We start from the raw sequence: 18397 nt of genomic DNA, 5'->3' as shown, positions 1-18397 counted from the left end.
GCATTCCTGAAATCACTCAGGCTGAAGAAGAATGCAACGAGCTCCTGTCCGTCTTCCTGCATGTAAGCGTGGCGAGCTCGTGATGTTTTTGAAGCTGGACCGTGTGTTACTGTATGTGTTGTGTGCAGTTTCCTCTCAGTGAAAGCGCCAGGATGCATCTAAAAATACCAAGGGCCCGAGAGGAAAAAGGAGCGAGGATGGGAAAGCATTTACAGAAGCAGAAGAAGAACACAGGAGTGCTTTCCTAAAAACAGCAGCCTCCTCCTTTTTTTTTTTTCTTTTTTTGTCTTGCAGTTTGATGTCTAAGGTGCAGCTTTAAGTTACTAAAAAAATAAATAAATACAAGCCATCTACTCTGTGAAATATTGAGTTGCTCTGTGTATCAAATCCAAATGTGGCTTTTTGCTGCTCTGACAGTGAGCTTTCACACTAATCCAGGGTTGGTGCTTTATACCCATTAAGGTAATTTAAGCTCTATTTACTGAATTAAAACCAGATTTCTGTGAGATGTAGATACAGAGGTAGATTTGTACAACGACTCGTGAAGAGATGAGGAGGAGGAGGAGGAGGAGGAGGAAGAGGGGCGGGTAGTTTAAGGAGGAGGAGGAGGGAATCCAGATGGGAAGGAACAGCATCGGAGCCGCAGGAGAGAGATAGAAAGAGGGAGACCGGAGGAGGAGGAAGAAGAAGAAGAAGCCTCATCTCAGCCCGGAGATGAAACACTCTTCCATCAAACACTGAACAAGCGGGATTTCACTTGGTGCCGCCATGTATTTTGGTACGTAAACGACGCGCAAATGCTTTAATTCTCAGAAGAGTTTTTTTTTTTGTGTTGCTGGTAATTACGCAGCGCAGTCACTTGTTGCTATGTTGGAATGGAGCTGTGGGAAGTCAGTCAGTCACCTGCAACAGACTGAGGCAGGTTACTGAAGCCTGGATCATGTTTTAGTTTATAGCCTTTTCTTTATTACGCACGAGAAATAACAGCAGCATGTAAATATTAGCAGAAGATAGAAATTAAAAATACTTTGTGAGGGCTTATGCATGCTTACTGTTGGATATTTGACACTGTAAGTTCAAAATATAGTAGAAATGCTACAAATGGACCAACCAGGATATATTATTGTTGATTGTGATGGATGCATGTTGTGTTATAAATGTGTAATAGTTCTATGTTTTAAATGTGACAGGCCATTTAAGGTCGTGTGTGTGTGTGTGTGTGTGTGTGTGTGTTGAGTCTGTCAGCTTCTTGTATGTCACGAGTTCTTTAAAAAGTCATTTCTCCACACCCAGCTCCAACACACACACACGCCCACACACACACACAAATACACACACAAATCTTTGAAGGCAATCAGACTAATGGCAGAGCGGATGGGTGTGTTGTGATTTTTGATTATGATGATTACACATGCGAGCTGAATCAAACTGTAATCAACGTGCAACCTGCAAAACAAGGCTGCACAATCAGGAATGAGCAACACAAACAAGACGCTTATCACACGGAGCAGTCTTGGCCACAGTGAGCCACTAATGTGCGTGCGTGTGTGTGTGTGTGTGTGTGTGTGTGTGTCAGCTTACAAGTGCATTCATGTTAGTTTGGATGCGGTTTAACAGGCTTTGCATGAGTGAGTGTGATGTTGATATAATGTGTTTTGTGATTTGTTTGGACGTGTGTGTGGAAAATCATTTAGAAGTGACTTATTTAAGTTTTTTTTTTTTAATATACAAAATGTTAAAAATGCACTTAAAAGATTGTGAAAGAAGTAATACATTACAACCCAGAATAATTATAGCCTGCACACAAAGTGCAATTATGTGACCCAAGCACGCCAGCTTTTACTTAAGCTCTTCAGTTCTAGTACAAAAGTTTCCAAAGTATAGTTTTGCACAAATCCTGCAGACGGATGAATGATGGCTTCATGTGTAAAAAGTCTTTAATTATGTAATAATACTGTGAATTATATTTTTATAAAAGAATTGTATGTAAAAAATCTAAATGAACCAAAGACAGAGTGCAGTGGAGATGAAGCTTAGAACAGTTAAAGTATGCTGTGTTTACCTTCCACCTTTGCTTGACATACAAGTTTCTGACTTGACGTTGCTGCCAGCGTGGATTAGTAGGCGTCACAAACCAACATAACATAAAATGATGTTTGATCTGGCAGCACTTTTGCGTTATGAGTAAAAGAAAACCCTCAGATCAAGCATTTTTTCCAGTTAGGACTTGTCCATGAGCTGCAGAATATGTTTTGTTAAAGTGTTTATTGTAGGGGTCAGTGCACGTAGAAGAGAGGCTGCTTAACAACACTGATGGTGTCTGGGTTCGCTCTGCAGCTAATTGGCACCCATAAAGCTAAAAAGTGACCAACAGTTCAAAGCGTCACACACAGTAAAGCAGCAATAGCAGTAAGAGAGTAAAATAAAGCGTACACTGTAAAAAATAAAATAAAAATGGGGAAAATCTGGCAGTAAGGAATACAAAAGAATACTGTAACATTAAAAACAACAACAACAACAACAAAGGGAAAATCAGATCAGCCAGATTGCCTGAAAGAATACGTTAAAAATACCAGAATACTGTAATGTTGAAAAAAACCAAACTGTGAAAACACTGCTCATTTTTTTTTACAGTGTATCAAGAAAATATAACCAGACAAGTTTTTGTGCAAATAGTGTCTTCATCTCGCTCTCTTCATCTTATTAGCTGTCATCACCCTGATGATCAGCTAAAAGGAATCGTCTCACCTGCACTGAGTCATTGCTCCATATGTTTATCTACCTGCCCGTCTCCTCCCTGCTCTGCTCTTTCTCAGGTAATGTGTGTCACAGCGCTCTGCCGCCGCTGACTCGTCCCACGCTGGGCAGGACCCAGCCCTCCCCCGACCCCAAAGCCCTCCTCCCCTTCCACCTGTTGCCTGGATTCACTGACGTGAGTACTGCCAGTCATCGCAGCCGTCATGGCAACCGCTCTTTCTCGCCAACTGTACTCCCATGCCTTTTTTTTTTTTTTTTAATTCTTATCAAAACCTAAATTGTGCACTTTATCACACCAGCAGTATTTGCTGCTGCATGCGGAGGAGTTAATTTCATGGAATAGTGTCCCTGCTTGGAGTTAAATGTTTGATACACAGATGCATGAGCGCGCTGCCCACACCTTTCCAAATATATCACCTCTGATGCAGAGAGCTGTGACATTTCCACACAACCTGGGGGGTGGAGCTGATTCCTTGGTATTCCTCACGCAGAGCTTTTCTTAGAGCTGTCTGCCCCAGTGTTTGTGAGGGGTGAAGGTGGAGGGAAGTGCAAGTCCAAGAGCTGATGTGTGAGACCGAGCCCAGGGCTGACGTATGGTTTACACAGGAACCATGTTATATGTCTTAAAATAATCCTGGCTGGGTAATGTATTAAATCACTTCTCCATCCTGAGTCAGTGTAGTAGGTGTAATGTAGCTGGAGCCTGAGTGTGTGCGTTTCGGGCCAAAAAGCGTTTTTTTTTCCCTTTGTCTTCACACATACAGAAGCTGAACTTGAAATGATGTAATAGGCTAAAAGCCACTCATAAGCCACCGCTGATTCTGTCTAAATAACCACTCTGAGGCAAAACTGACAATTTTCCTTTTGTTCCTCCGCTCTCTTTACTTTTCGTCGCATTTCTAAAACCGCCATGTGCTGTTAGAAGACAGAGACAAATTGAGGGTTTAGAGGGAGGAGTGCGTTCGCTTGGTGGCCTGTCAGTGTGCGGTGTAGTGCATTTATTTTGCATAGGTGTGGGCTGTATGTGTGCCTTAGCTCCCTTCTCATTGTCAAAAAGCCCATCTGCCACCTGAGGGAGGAATCGGTCCAGGTCTCGGCTCCCTCCTCTTTCATTTCACCTCTTCTCTCCGTCCACCTCTTCCACTTTCTGTGTTGCTCCACTGCCCTCTTCACTTCAGCTCCTCTCTTCTCATGTATTTTCCACTTTGTCCCCTGCTGTCATCTTTCCCATCCTTCATCCTCTCGTGCACTTTCTCTCGCTCGCACTGGTTTCTACCTCTCTTTCCTTTTCCCCTTCCTCTTTTCCTACCAACACCAAAAATCTTCCCACTTTTTAATCAAACTGTTGGCATGTCTCACCTTTTCCCTTCTCTTGGTGGATGACTTGTCTGAAGAATTTCTCTAAATTTCTCACATCACCCTCTCCCTGCTGAGTCATATCCCTTCCCACCTATGTATAAGTGCAGTCTTTCTCCTTTCTTTCATTCTGTTCCACCTCCAACACTTGTCCCATTCTGCAGCCACAGGAATATTGTCAGAACTGTAAAAAGCTTCTGAACTTTACAGTGTTTGACATCGGTGGGGTGTAATTTTGGAGCTTTTTTTTTTTTGTACAACGAAGCTTGAAAATATCGACCAAATGCATGAAATACGTCTCATTATGCGCACTGAAAGCTCCTTCTGCCACCTCTAAAGACTTAGAGGCAGCAATTAACAGCTGAATATTATCTCAATTAATGTCTCATCACTTTTGTCTTTAAACTCTCAGAAAACAGTCCAACCCCCCCCCCCCCCCCCCCCCCCCTTCAAATATTCAATTCACCATGATAAATGATGAGGGAAAGCTGCTGGGGTAAATAGAACATTTTTGGCATTTTGCTTTTTAAAAAAATGACTAATTTAAACACTTTTCTGTGAAGTGACTCATCGATTAGGCACCAATTGTTTCAGCTTTACTGTGTTTGTTAAATAAATGTCACCTCTGAGATCAGGATGAAGTGTTCCTTGGGTATGTTTTTGGATTTCAATGCTAAAGAAAATGAAATATTGTCTCAAGTCTATTTTGTGAGGGAATCTTCTGCCTCCTCTGAATTGAACCTGTGGGTGTGAAGTAAGTGGGCACACAGCTGAACTCTGGCTCCCTGCATCTTCTCCTGGAATGTGTGTTTTTGTGTGTGGGTTTCTTTTTTGGCGCGCGCACGTACAAGCCTGCATTCTGTCGTGAATGTGGATGCAGTGCGCGTCGGCCTCCGACGGAGTTTGTTTGGTGCCCACATGTGCGTTGCCATGGCGACAGGGTCTGCGCGAGCTCGTGTGGATGCTTGTCGTGAGCCACGCGAAGGGCTCCTTGCTCTTCAAACTCGGACTTCGCCAGCTACTTTGGCTCGGAGTTTGGCAGAACGCTGGCGTTGTTTTTCCAAGAAAATGATCATTTAAATGACAAAGAACCAAAAGCGGCAGCTCATTCATCACTCCTTCTAGGGAGCTTGACGTCATGCGTTCACACGTAGCTGTCACGCCGGTACACAATGTAAATGCAGGAACATTCATCAGTATAAAATCTCAGGCTCTTGACTGTGATCCAGGTAGAAGTCTGCTTTGCTTCACTCGGCCATATGTTTCAGCCATAACTCAGTCCAGGGAGCTGCGCATGTCTGACATGCCACCTCCCCTGTGTGCAGAGGTTTCTAGAGAGAATGAATTATAATTGATGCTGTGAGGCGCATGTCATGTCTTTATTTACTGAATGTATTATTTTCATTGCCGTCTTCGAAGGCAGATTTGCTCCATCAGGTGATGTATTATCTGAGGAAGGAGAGCTGAAGAGGCGATGAGTAAGAAGGGCATGCTGACTTTGCCACAGGTGCTAGTCCGTCGTGGAGCGTCGAGTGGGAGTGGAGGGTAAGCGGGCGAATCCGCGGGGAGGCAGGAGGGTGACTTTGATGAGACGGAGACGAAGGGAGAGGCAGAGAGTTCAGAGGTAAGCAGATGGAGGGGTGAAGCGAGGAATGCGTGATGGAAGGTCAGGCGGTGATACAGGAGCCTCGGGGCTGAGGAGGGAGGAGGGAGGAGGAGGGAGGCTGGTGCTCAAGTTAAAAAACGCTCATTCTCATTCAGCCAAGCGTAAAACTGCGCTCACATTCTCATAAGTGTGTTGATGCTGTTATGGATGTGTCACATTACACACTCTGCTGTATTTCTTGATTTCAGCGATTCCACGACTACTACTCAGAAGAGCCTTCACTTGTTTTTACATGGGTTTGCCTGAGTTTTATATCCACAAACAGCTGCAGGGAAACAGAGACAGATAAGAGAGCAGTGACTGCAGAGATGCATTCCAGTGCAGCTGCCTGGAGTGATGATCAAAGAAAATGAGTGCGAACACACACACACACACTCACACTCACACACATGCACAGATTCTGTTGCGTTTTTGACGTTTCAAGAGTTGGGCTTTGGCACTAAAGGAACAAGCCAAATCTCCAGCGCGGTGCAGCTATATGTTCCCAGGGCTTACAGAAGAAGCTGGCTGACCCATAATAACACATAAATTTAGACATCACCGCCAGCCAGATTTCCATAAAGCCTTCCTGCTTTGGCTGCTTATACGACCCCCTACATTTCATCTCAGGTAATAGGTTTGTTTTGTTCCACGAAGGCCAGTTTGGTTTTATGACACTGAGTATATGTGCTCATTACAATTTCCAGTAAGGTCCAGAGGTGCACAGTTTTGTGTGGTCAGATGCTGGTATTGTCTACACACACACACACACACGCACACGCCTACACATATGCAAAGGCACTGGGAGGTTTACTGCCTGTTTCTTGCTCTCGTAAAGAAAAATAGTCCGGAGGTGAAAGGTTTGTAATTCTGTCGCTAATCAGTTGATTTTTGAGTGTTCACACAACACAAAACCACCACAACGCATCATATTAAACTGCGGAGCCTTTATTTTCCCTGACTGGTAATGATATCTAGCAGTTTGACTGGAAAGACCATCCGCAGGGTGAGTGTCGTGGAGGCTTCCTGGAACAGGGCCGGCTGAGGAAACACTCACTCCTGCAGGTTTTTAAAAGGTGACTGTAAAAAGTTTGGTAGTTCGTCTATTTGGGTTTAAAGAAGCTGTGGTCAGCGTGGCTTCATGGTGGTCCAAATGGACTCCGATACTGACATGCAGGGAGCAGGAAGAGAACATCTTTAGTCGATCTAGTGCATAACCCTTCATGTTCTTCTTTTGTGGCGCCTCAGGCGAGTGTGGACTGAGTAGATGTGATGATCACTGTAGCAACAAAGTGAAGTGAAAGTGAAACATCTGGATTCTTCTAAAGTGCAAAAACAATAAATTTACAGACACTTTCGTTATAGGTTATCGGGATTTTTTCTACATTTTTAGACACATCAATAAACTTTAATTGGATATAATGATAATGGAAAAAAAGTTTGGTCGATATGTGTCTAGAATTCCAATGTGAAAGTAAAACACTAATAAGATTTACCTTGGAACTGTGAGGAAAAACAATAAATTGATAGTATGGACATAAACCTTTATAAAAGAGCTACATATTTAACTACAGAGAACATTTTTATGTAATTTATGAAAGAAAATTCTCTGTAAAAACTGAGAAACAAATGTAGTTTTGCACTATTAGCATAATACCTAAAATAATTTAGATAATTTAGTAGGAAGAACTGAAAACGACCTTAAAATTGAGATTTTGGACAACCATAGAACAAAGAGTGCTTGTGAGTTTGACAGTCAATAGAGATGGAAGCTATGAATTTAGTCCTATTTTTGCTGACGATACGAGTGTTTGGAGCATATCAAGCGTACTGGTGGGCAGAGGAGAAGTGGGATGTGCTTGCAGAGTGCTTTGACAGTTTATGTAAACATTCTGATGCCATGAAAACATGTCACTCCCAGAATGAATTGATCTGCTATGAATCTGAGCTGACCATGTTCTCCGCTCTGCATACAAATTACATCTCTTGACACCTTTCCAGCTTGCAGGTATTGAGCGTTTCATCTTCACGAGGCAGAATCTCAGGTGGAGTGTCACTTTAAACCTTCTGCTGTTAGTCAAGTCTCCACAGCAGAGAGCATGTAATTTATGCGCTGTGCGTTGGCTGTTGTTGATAACGTGGGAGCATGACTGGACAGCAAACTGCCCACCGTTCAGCTCCGACCTCTGACCTCAGACATTCTAAATCTGTGTCTCCAAAGGAGAATATTACCTCGCTGACAGCCTGTCATTTACACCTCACTCTGGTGATCACTTCCATTACGTAACTCCGTCTTGTCTTTTACGATCTCGAACCAGTCGTGACCTTAACATGACCCCCGTGCCCTGTTGCAGATGGATCCCATCCATAAAGCTCTGATCGGCCCAGGCTTCGGATTAACCTCACCCCTGAAGAGAAAGCCCAGTTCCTGCGGAGTCTGTCGACTGAGGTTCAACTCTGAGGTGGGTGGAAACACACACTGTGAATTGTTTTTGTTTCAGAGTGCATTGATTTTTCACACACACACCCTGACATGACAGTTGAGCGTCTGAGGAGACCTGCCCTTGAATTTGGCCGTTTTACTGGTTCTGAGGGGGCAGAGCTGTCTCATGTAATAACTGGGTGAAAAGTGAACACCTCTATTATTTGACCGTCTTAGAAGATTCATTTTTAATTATACTTATTAAAGAATGATTCATAAGAAAGCAGAGCTGTAATGCACTCGCTCTGCTTCTTTTTTGAGCATGATACAAAGCCTGAGAAAGTGCAAGTGTCAAAAAAAATACATGTTCAACAGCTAGGACATGTACAGGTCAAACAAAGGGCTGTTTCACTGCAAGATTTATCATTGCAACTGATGTAAACAAGCATTTAGATCAGGAATATGACAACTTTTTATTCACTTTTCACTCTATATCTCTATATATTAAACATCTGTGGATCAAGCTGAGAGTTACAGCAGCCTCTAAAACGTCACATTTATGTCATGTGTTGTCATATAAAACAAAAGCATTGTCAGGTTTACACAACTGATTAACTGTGTTCATACCTTTTTGTTTCCCTTCGGGCACACAGGCACAGGCGTCTTCCCATTACAGCGGCACGAAGCACGCAAAAAGGCTGAAAGCTCTGGACGCCCCAGATTCAAAGATCAGGACCTCTGAACCAGTCGCCAAGGAAACCACATCGCAAATCCTCCCATCTCCCTGCTCGCAGCCCTCCAGCTCTGACACAACATCAGGAGGTGTGTGTCTCCGCTGGCACGCAGGCCTCCCCTGCGTACGCATGTGTCTGCGCGCAGGCATCAAATGCATGACACTGTTGGATATATGAACGTACGGCTCAAACCTTCTTTTCCCAGTCACGACTTTAACTCTTTGATGTGATAAACCTCCTGCTGCTTTGGGTTGCACAGCGAAGAGATTAAAGGTTGAGCATTATCCTCTGCTCCTTCTTCATGTCTACATTTTCTGACCTCATTCAGTGGCCTCCCGAGATCAAAAGCACAGTGAAAACGCTTTGAATATGATCTGTGGGTAGCTGTACAGTGTGTGTTTGTTCAAGCACCTCCAGCACATGTGTGTGTGTGTGTGTGTGTGTGGAGGCATGTCGGCGTAAGTGTGGCGATGTGTCAAAGCATTGACTGCTTTCCAACATGTGTGTGTGTGTATTTGTGCCAGTGTTGATGTGCTACTTTTGCATGCGTGTGGGCGCTGAGAAATGAAAATAATACATTTCACTGCAGCTGAAGAACAACAAAAAAAAAGAAGAAGAATTATACGTGACAACAGTGGTATGAGGATTTGTTAGTACGAATGATCATTTTAGGTTTGGAGTTTGAGGGAAGTGGATGAGACGGCAGGAGAGCTCTCTGAAGAATGCTTCAGTGAGAGAGCGGGGAATCAGTGGTAACAAACAGACACCCACTCAGCTAGGCAGAGCTAATCATTGTTATTAGCAAAGAGTGAATCCTTAAATCAGCATGTGCTCCTTCAGGAGCAAGTCAGCCTCACAAAAGATAACTGAGGCAAATCATCTCTATACAAAACTGTCCATTTAAGTGCTGGGAGGAGGATCCCAGGGGAAATCATTGATTATTAGTGCCATTAGAGAGGTTGATAGAGCTCATAATCACCTGTAGCCTGGTGAGTTTTTATCTTTCTCGCCGAAAAAGTCATAAAATCGATTTTTTTTTCTTTTTTGTAAGAAAATTCATACAAAGTGTTTCTCCTATTCTCTGACTTCCTCAGCACTCGTCTCTTGCCGTCTCTTTGTGCCTTACTAATGCCATCTTCTTCTGTTTTGTTTTACCTTCGTTTTAGAAGCGTCAGCCCCAAAGCCTACCTCAGAGACGGCACCATCGACCAGTGGCCCCAGTGAAACTGTGAAAACACCCTCTGACCCCTCTCTGTCACCCAGCCCGAGGCTACTGGAGAAAAAGACACAAAAAGACGGAGAGGCAGAGGCTCCAGAGGAGGAGACGGAAGAAGAAAAAGCTATACGTCTGCTCTACTGCTCCCTCTGCAAGGTGGCTGTCAACTCAGCCTCCCAGCTCCAGGCCCACAACAGTGGTGAGAACCAGCCGCTCCCCAAGTCAGACTTAGCTTACGTGTTTTATATTCTGTTGATGTGACTTTTTATGTGCTCAGGCACTAAGCACAAGACGATGCTCGAGGCCAGAAGTGGTGATGGAGCAATCAAGTCATTCCCGAGGATGGGGGTTAAAGCCAAGATGGCTGCACCATCTGAGTTGGCGACCGGACTCCAGAACAAAACTTTCCACTGTGAGATATGCGATGTGCACGTGAACTCGGAGACTCAGCTCAAACAGGTCAGCCGTGGAAAATTTTAGAAAATTGAAATTTGGACAGGTTGTTTTAGCCATTAACACAGAGACACATTCCACGCATAGTAGACGTAACAGAGAAATACTGTATTTTCTTGCTTCTGAAAGTTTGTTGGTTTGCATCAGTTTTAGACGTCATGTGATGTAGAATGCAAACCTCCAACTCTTAGACATAAATGTGAGTTGATCTGGCTGACCGGCGGCTCGGCACAAACTTTATTAACTCTGACATTTTGCACCGACATCTGTGGATTTGTGCAGTGACATTTTTATCTATGCGTGACTCAGACTTTAAAACTTTATGTGACAGGAAAGATGGTTTATTGATGTTTGGTGGAAAAATCTAAAGAACAATTGCAATTACATTTGTCATTGTGCTATAAAAGCAATAAAAACAGACAGATTTAATGGTCTCCCTGGACAGAAAAACCTTCTTTTGCTACTTGATTGAAGTGGAATAGAAGTGCATCATATGTTTCATTATTCAAGGGATATACTTTTGCATTTTATTAGCTTTTATTTGTGGCAGATTGTATTTGAAGTGCTTTCTTTTCTCGCGTTGTGTTTCATGTACGCCGTTTTCTTCTTCTCTGACAAATGGTTCACTGTGGCAGCACAGTACAGTAACAGTATTTTGTAAACTCTTTTTTGGTTTAAGCCCAAAAAGTCCAGGCATTTGTAGATGAATAACACGATCAAAAGCGCCCATTTACTATCTACTGTTGCTACATTGCTCATGCAGAAAGAATACTAAGGAGGTGACAAAAGAAATTTGCTCATCTCACTTCTTACTGGTCGGTTCTTCTTGTGCATGTAAAGCTATAAAAAGGGCAGCTACCACACAGATTTGCAGTTCACGCAGTTCAGCAAGTGGAAAGCATCAACAGAGCCGTTATCACTTTATCCACTGTGCATTACAGACAGGAAATTCAGGACCATACATATTTTATTGCAAATCACAGCGTGGACATCTCACACCTGTCGCCGCAGGTGAGCTAAAATCACAGATCCCTCAAGATAATGAGCACAAAGCTACTAAGCCTCCCCTATTTCAGCAAGCATTTGAATACGATGTTAGCATCCCTCTCCGTGATATGAATGCATAGTGTTGGTCTTCATATCTAACTGTTTAAAAGTTAACTTTGGCCAGGTGCTCATGAATATTGAGCAGTTCACTGCTGATTGTGTGCCACGCTGGCCGTAGCCATCTGTTTGTGTTTGTCAATCAAATCAAAAAAAAGATTTCCAAACCCGCCCCTCATGAATATTTTGAACCTCAAAGTGCCAACAAAATATACGCATTCTGCCTAAATCGTGGAAGAAGGAACTTTGATTAGGCTTCACAGATTAGTCAAAGCAAAGAAGACCGTCTTTGTCTGTCTGCACTGTCTTTACATTGTGTTTATTTTCCTGTGTGTTTATCTGCGCGTCTCTTCGCTCTGCTGCAGCACATCAGCAGTAGAAGACACAAGGACAGAGCGGCAGGTAAACCCGCCAAGCCTAAGTTCAGCCCCTACACTCCCACCCAGCGCCACCAGAGTTTCCAAGCAGTGAGTATTCCACTGTTCCCTACTTTCACCCCTCATCATTGTGTTTGTGTACGTGAGGTAATTCTCAGGGGCCTCTTCCAGGAAGCTCCACTCCCTACTGCCAGTGAGACAAACTGTCAGCGATATGGACCGAGGAATAAGATATTTCGAGTGTTTTACTCCTGTGACATTGTGAGGCAGACAAAAGGCAGATTGCGTTAAAAATGAGAGCTGATTATTGATAAGATTGGCAATAGCTAGGACAGCTTTATTTGCCAGGTGCTTACTTCTACATCTACTTTTCCATCTCTGGTTTCCTACTTAAACTGCTCAATTTCCTCTTGAGGAAAAAAAAACCCACTTCAGTTTGTTTGTCTGTGTTTCGTCCTCAGATAAGACTGACTCTACGGAAGAACCAAGACCTGACCAAACCTCTGGCCTCCTGCCTCCTGCAGCGTCAGCTCTCTGTCGCCGCCGCCATGGCATCGTTGCCCCCGTTTCCCCTCCAACCTGCCTCAAACTCAAGCCCCGCCCTGTTTCACAGCCAGCCCCTCCCTCAGGCGCTGCTTCATCCGGCGCCCGGACCCATCTGCTCAACACACACGTCGGTTCTGTTCTCCCCCTACTGACCCCGTCGATGTCTCAATCAGTTCTGAACTACAGCTAAATACGCCCATGAGACTTGAACAAGATGTGATATAAGACAGCTCTCCCTGTATCCCACATACCAACAGATACCAGGAGTGTCTATAGACTGAGGACTATTAGCTTGGGCTGAAAACCACAAGACAGGTTGGGAATGAGGGAGTAGAAAAGCAGCAAATGAGCAAAGACAGAGTATTTTCAGATGTGAGAGAGTGTGTGACTGTGTACGAGTGCATGCACAGATGTAGCCGTCATAGAAGCGCAACTTTTTGCAGCGTTTTTCTCTGCTGATAATCAGTAAAACATTCCCACTGAAAGCAGACGTTGCAGTTTATTTCGGTGTAGATGTGCAGAACGGTGAACTTCCATGACGACTATAACCGTGTGTGTTTGTATGTGCAGATATGCATATAAGTATGAATGCCACCCAGAGCATGCTTGATTATTATTTTCCAATAAACAATTGCTGTGGATAGTCGCATTGACTGTAGAAGGTGCTTATTTATCTGTCTGGGGGTAAATGCATCCACGTGGGGTCGCTGATGAAAATGACTCCAAAACCAATTTCATCCAAAATATAAAGTGCAATAACAACGTAATATGGTGTTCATCTGTTTCTCGGATGGAATTTTGTTCCACAGGCTTATTAAATAAGAGCATATGCGGGAATCAACATCTATCTTAGTCTTTTCAGCTCCTTGTGTACGTGTTCACCTAAACACTGCCAGAATTGTAGACGCACCAAGATGCAGTCAGACATCACCTCCTCCCGAACCCATAAATCTCTGTACTCCGACTCTGACCTAAACCCAATTCATCCTCCTTTGCTACTTAGCAGCACGCAAAAGTAATCTTCCCTTGGTGTGCGTTCAAGTATTTCCCCTAAAAAACAAAATGGGAAGGACAAATCCATAGCCAGGAGGCTCTGAAGGCCCCCCTGCATACCCTCCAGCTTCACTCTTCTGTGGTAAATCAAAGCAGGAATGTTCCGTTATTGTCCGTCTTCCTGATGAGCTCCACTGCGCTGCTGCGGCCCTCAAGCATTGTGGTCAATTTGGTGCACTTATGTTTTAAAGGGAGGTAATTTTAACAGCCTAAAGGTATCCAGAGTGTGTTCTGCTGCTCCGGTACAAGCCCTGGCCTGACTGAATGTGTGTTTGATTGGTGATGACATTCCATGCTGACGTTATCTAAATTCAGGTCCTCTAAACTTTCTCAGAGGTCGACGTCAGGGCAGAGGCTGTTTGGTTCCTGCTGTTCTCCACTTTCCACGACCGCTCAGACTATCTCCTTGTTTTGGTCTGTCATCGGCCAACTGACACCAAACTGGATTAATTAGCTTGATATTTTTACTTCTGTCTGTCTGCCGCAGCCACTCCAAACTAAACATCTCTGCTGGCCAATTCAGAGAATTATCATTTAATCATTCACTGCCTCCTGATTCTCCCAGTTGTCACCGCCGTCGTCATTATTATTATTATAATTATTAATTGTCTGGGGTGATGATTGTGAACATCTGTGTGTGGGATGCTCAGTTCTACACAGGCTGTCGTAATTCAGATCTCCGATGGCCCCTTAAATCCCTGGCTCAATCGCCTGCCAGCCTTCACTGTCTTTTCTCCTTCACCTTCTGTCATCTTTCTTTGGTTATCTCACAATGAGTCCGTGGCTACTCTCTACACCAGCTCTCTGCCTCTTGACTCTGCTATCAAATTCATGGCAGGCACACATAAACACATGTCAGCAATACAAAAGCCTGACTTGGCACCCGGGGAATCTTTCTTTCTCTGCTACCTGGAGAGACTACAAAGATACAGTGCAGAGCTGCGGATGCCGTGTGAGGGCAGCTCTTACTTGCTGTCCACATAGACAAAAGGCTATAATAAGCTCTTGGCGTGAGGATGCATCATTTTGACTTCTGCACATTTCACTTTAATACGAGTCATAAAGCAAAGGTGGTCATGGGTAAATGCAGTGAGACTACGACCAACGGAAAAGAGAGATGGAAAAAGGATTCTGTTCAACAAATGGGACTCAATAAGCAGCTGCAAAACTTTTTTTGGTTGGTTTGTTGAAGGGTGAAGGAATAATTTGGGGAAACCCTTATTGAATTTCTAAACAAGAGTTAGAGGAGAGGATTGATCCAATGAGTGATGAATATGAAGCTGTTACTGGAGGACTTGTCTTAACATAAAGACTAGAAACAGGGAGAAACAAGACCTTGTTTGAAGGTAAAATTAGTCTACCAGCACCTGTAAAGCTCAAAGTGTGAACATGTCAGTTCAGTGTTTAATGGGAGGGGGTTTATTATGGCTACTTTGGAGGTTTGTACAGGACTATTTCATTGCCAGGAACAAAAACTTCCTGGCATGCAAAGCAGCCTCAATTAATTAAACAGCACATTGTTTCCACTCTTTGGTTTTTGCATGGATTAAACAAATGAGACAGTCAAACATCCTAATCAGTGAGCTTTAGATTTGCAAAGATTTATTTCTGTGTGAGTTTGTAGTGAGTCTATTTTAATATGGCATGTGTTTACAGGAATCTGACCTGAGGAAAAAAAAAAGCATGACAGATCCACTCAGTAACCTCACTGACCAGGTGGTTAACAGCAATCCCTGCATTTTAACTCTGGTCAAAGTATTGTACATCTAAAGGTTGGCACTCCTACACAACCAGTACAAGCTGCCCAGTGGGAGCAGTGCTTCTCCAGCTCTTGAAAAAAAAAGGTGAGTGGGCAGAGTGGAGCTGTGGCACAAGCACCATCTGTCTGGGTCAGCACACTTCCACAACTATCCAGGGAGCAAAAGTTGAAAGTTCAGGCGCAGCAGTCAATTCCACTTCTTGCCTAAGTAACATTTGTTGCTCTTGCAGCACCAGACAGGATTTGTTAACTCCCTGTGAGGCTTTCCGGTTCTGCGGAGGCAGTGCAGCGGTATGGCATGGAGCAACAGATCAGTAAACGGAGGGGATGTTGGCTGTGAAGTAAATAGCTCAGCGGGGTGTTCAAGAGCAGGCTGCAAGGCATAATGGGCAAGCTGCAACCCACAGAGAACCAATTGTGTGTCTGGGGCTCGGTGCTGCTGTCGTCTGGTTAAAGGAGCGCTCCTCCAGTTATGTTTGTTAGCGATGCAGTCAGACGCTGCTTTGCATCCATCGAGGGAAAAATGTCACAATAGAATTCTTCTGCAGCATTATAATACATTGCAGAACAGTTCAGAAAGTCAATATGTGCTGTATCTATTGTATAAAATCTCCTATTCACCAGGAGCTACCTGAAACACCATCTGTAGACATGTGTGATTTGATGTCCTCCTTCTTGTGAAACGAACTAAACTATGAAAAACATACGGCTGGAGGTGGCCACCTGCTCAACTGTCAATTTACTATCAATCTAAGCTCCGTAAAACAAGCTATCATCTGACATCCTGAGCTGTTTCTGTTTCAAAGTTTGGTTTTGGGCTTTGATTACACCACCCGTGTTATGATTTCATTACCATAAACTGGGACTATGGCAGCAAATGCACATTTTCCATATTAAAAAGCAGGGCTGTGTATTTTTGGCACAAGTAGACGAGCACACAGATTAGAGTTAATACTTTTCATCTGGTAGAAAAGCAGATGATCAGTTCATTGGCCAGTCAGGCTGTCTGGACAGGGATGTGTGAGTGAGAGATCTGACTGGACCGAGATGAATTTATAATCTTTTAATAATAATGATATCAGTCGGTAAACAGACTTGTACTCGCTACTGTTCTACCAAAAAAGGCAAAGTATTCATGCAGTATGTGCTGATGTTTAAAGTCATCTTGTCTTTTTATCTGTAACATGCTCCCCATTTTTCAGGCTGCCACAACACTCACTATATTTTCATTTTAATCCATTTCTCCTATACTTTTCAGCACCTGTAACAATAAGTTTCTCTCCAGGCAGCTGACATGTGGATAGTAAGGGGTGACACGAAATGACTGTGTGATGGATTTGTCCATTAAAACAAGCTGAGCTAAAACCTGTGGAGTCCCTCTGGCTGTCTATCTGTCTGACTTTATATGTTTCTCTCCCCCACTTCTCTGTCCTTTCCTTTTGCTCTTTAATACAGACAGACTCACAAAAAACACACACAAAAAGCACCAGTCAGTATTTCCCTGCTGTGCGGGAACAGCTGTAACATTTGCTTGCTTTCAGCAAGAATAATACACCTTTTACATCAACAGAAGTGATGTTATTGTTAAAACAGTGAGTCATTACAGGTCTATATGGCTCATTTTGAAACAGAACACTCATACCTACACTTACTCAATCCCCAAACCCACAATAAGAAGGCATGCCTGCTATTACACTTGAGTTAGGGAGGGTTTAGGTTGGATTTTCATCTGTAATAAAAAATGTCATTCATTTTGTTTTGTATAAAGGTTAATTGCTACATATCCTCATGCAAAGAGTGTGGAAATAATTCAACCGCAAAGGACCAAACATTTGTGAGAAAATCGAGCTAAATCAAGAACTGTTCATTGGCTTTACTCCAGGGTGGGTCCTGCTCAAAAGCAAATGCTGAGGCACCCAAACTTTCCCAAACCCCTTCTGTAGCCCCAGTATGCCATTTATTTGGTTACTGCGCACACTTTCCTGGATCATCACTGACAGAAGGTCCAAATGGATGTTATTAGCTGCAGCGAAATGTATGAAAGGTACAAGTTTCTTCCCTGTGCCCTGCCAAGCATGACATGCCCTGTTTGACTTTGACTTGGGAAACTAAATGAGGTCATGAATAGTTATGTAATACCAAGCAATCCAATATTTACGGAACATTTATCGAGCGAAACCTGAGAGGGGTAGTAATGGGTACTTACGGACTCAGGGTGGCAGAAGAAAGACAGTTGTGTGAGTGTGCATGAGGGAATGTGTGTTTAAACAGGAACAACGCAAGATGATATTAGTCTGGACACAGGAACAGAGTGTCAAAAGACTTACTAGCCCAATTTAAAATTTGCATTCATCTATTAATTGGCTGGCTTTTAGAGCTTCTGTGCAGTCTTGGCTTGAGTCAGCCATAAGAGTTTCAGAAAAACCTCGAGGAATATGACTCAAACACTGCCTGTCAGAAGGTTTTGAGATTAATTATCAGCTCCATCCACATGCATCAAAGCACTTTACAGAGGCCTGCTCAAGCTCTTATCTCCAGCAGTCAATTATGAATACTCATTCTGGAGGTAGTGAATAAGCCTGACCCTTGGTGAGTTGTAATCTAATTTACTTTTTAAAAGAAGTTTACTATGCCTCTATTCCCCAGCGGTGCACATGGTGCAGGGGCTCCACTTTGCTTTGTTTGTTTCCAATAGACAGACAGGAGAAGGGTGAAAAGGGACTGATTGAAACGCCAAGAATTATAATTAGATAATTGTAGTGCTGTGTGGTACTCTGCTGTTTAGTCTCAAAGGATCGGAATATGCAGACGAATAATGAATACCAAATACATCACTCGTCCTCGGCAGCCAAACGTGGTTAATTTTCTGTTGAGCTTTAGCGCCATCTAGCGACCAATCGCGTCACTTTCAGGAACTGACGTCGCTCAGATTTCCACCAATCAGCGGCCGCGGCTCTCAATTCGAACGTCAACTG

General features: G+C 43.5%; 1 protein-coding gene across 1 annotated transcript; it reads left to right on the top strand.

Annotated features, from left to right (window-relative positions):
* Positions 1-648: 648 nt before the first annotated feature.
* On the top strand, positions 649-13268 carry LOC103376431 (zinc finger protein 385D-like). Its single transcript, XM_008306786.1, has 8 exons — positions 649-778; positions 2817-2932; positions 8113-8220; positions 8834-9002; positions 10081-10329; positions 10408-10589; positions 12053-12154; positions 12526-13268. The coding sequence occupies exons 1-8, from the start codon at positions 769-771 to the stop codon at positions 12760-12762; spliced, it is 1173 nt and encodes a 390-aa protein (XP_008305008.1). The 5' UTR covers positions 649-768; the 3' UTR covers positions 12763-13268.
* Positions 13269-18397: the final 5129 nt, after the last annotated feature.

The sequence above is a fragment of the Stegastes partitus genome, unplaced genomic scaffold (assembly GCF_000690725.1).
Source record: "Stegastes partitus isolate 25-593 unplaced genomic scaffold, Stegastes_partitus-1.0.2 Scaffold46, whole genome shotgun sequence".
Classification (NCBI taxonomy): Eukaryota; Metazoa; Chordata; class Actinopteri; family Pomacentridae; genus Stegastes; species Stegastes partitus.
Note: the sequence above shows the minus strand (reverse complement) of the source record. Positions and strands in the feature narration are given on the sequence as shown.

Coding starts and splice junctions, on each gene's coding strand:
- LOC103376431 (XM_008306786.1), top strand. Junction 8,221..8,833: donor GACTGAGGTTCAACTCTGAG/GTGGGTGGAAAC, acceptor TCGGGCACACAG/GCACAGGCGTCTTCCCATTA. Junction 10,590..12,052: donor CGGAGACTCAGCTCAAACAG/GTCAGCCGTGGA, acceptor GCTCTGCTGCAG/CACATCAGCAGTAGAAGACA.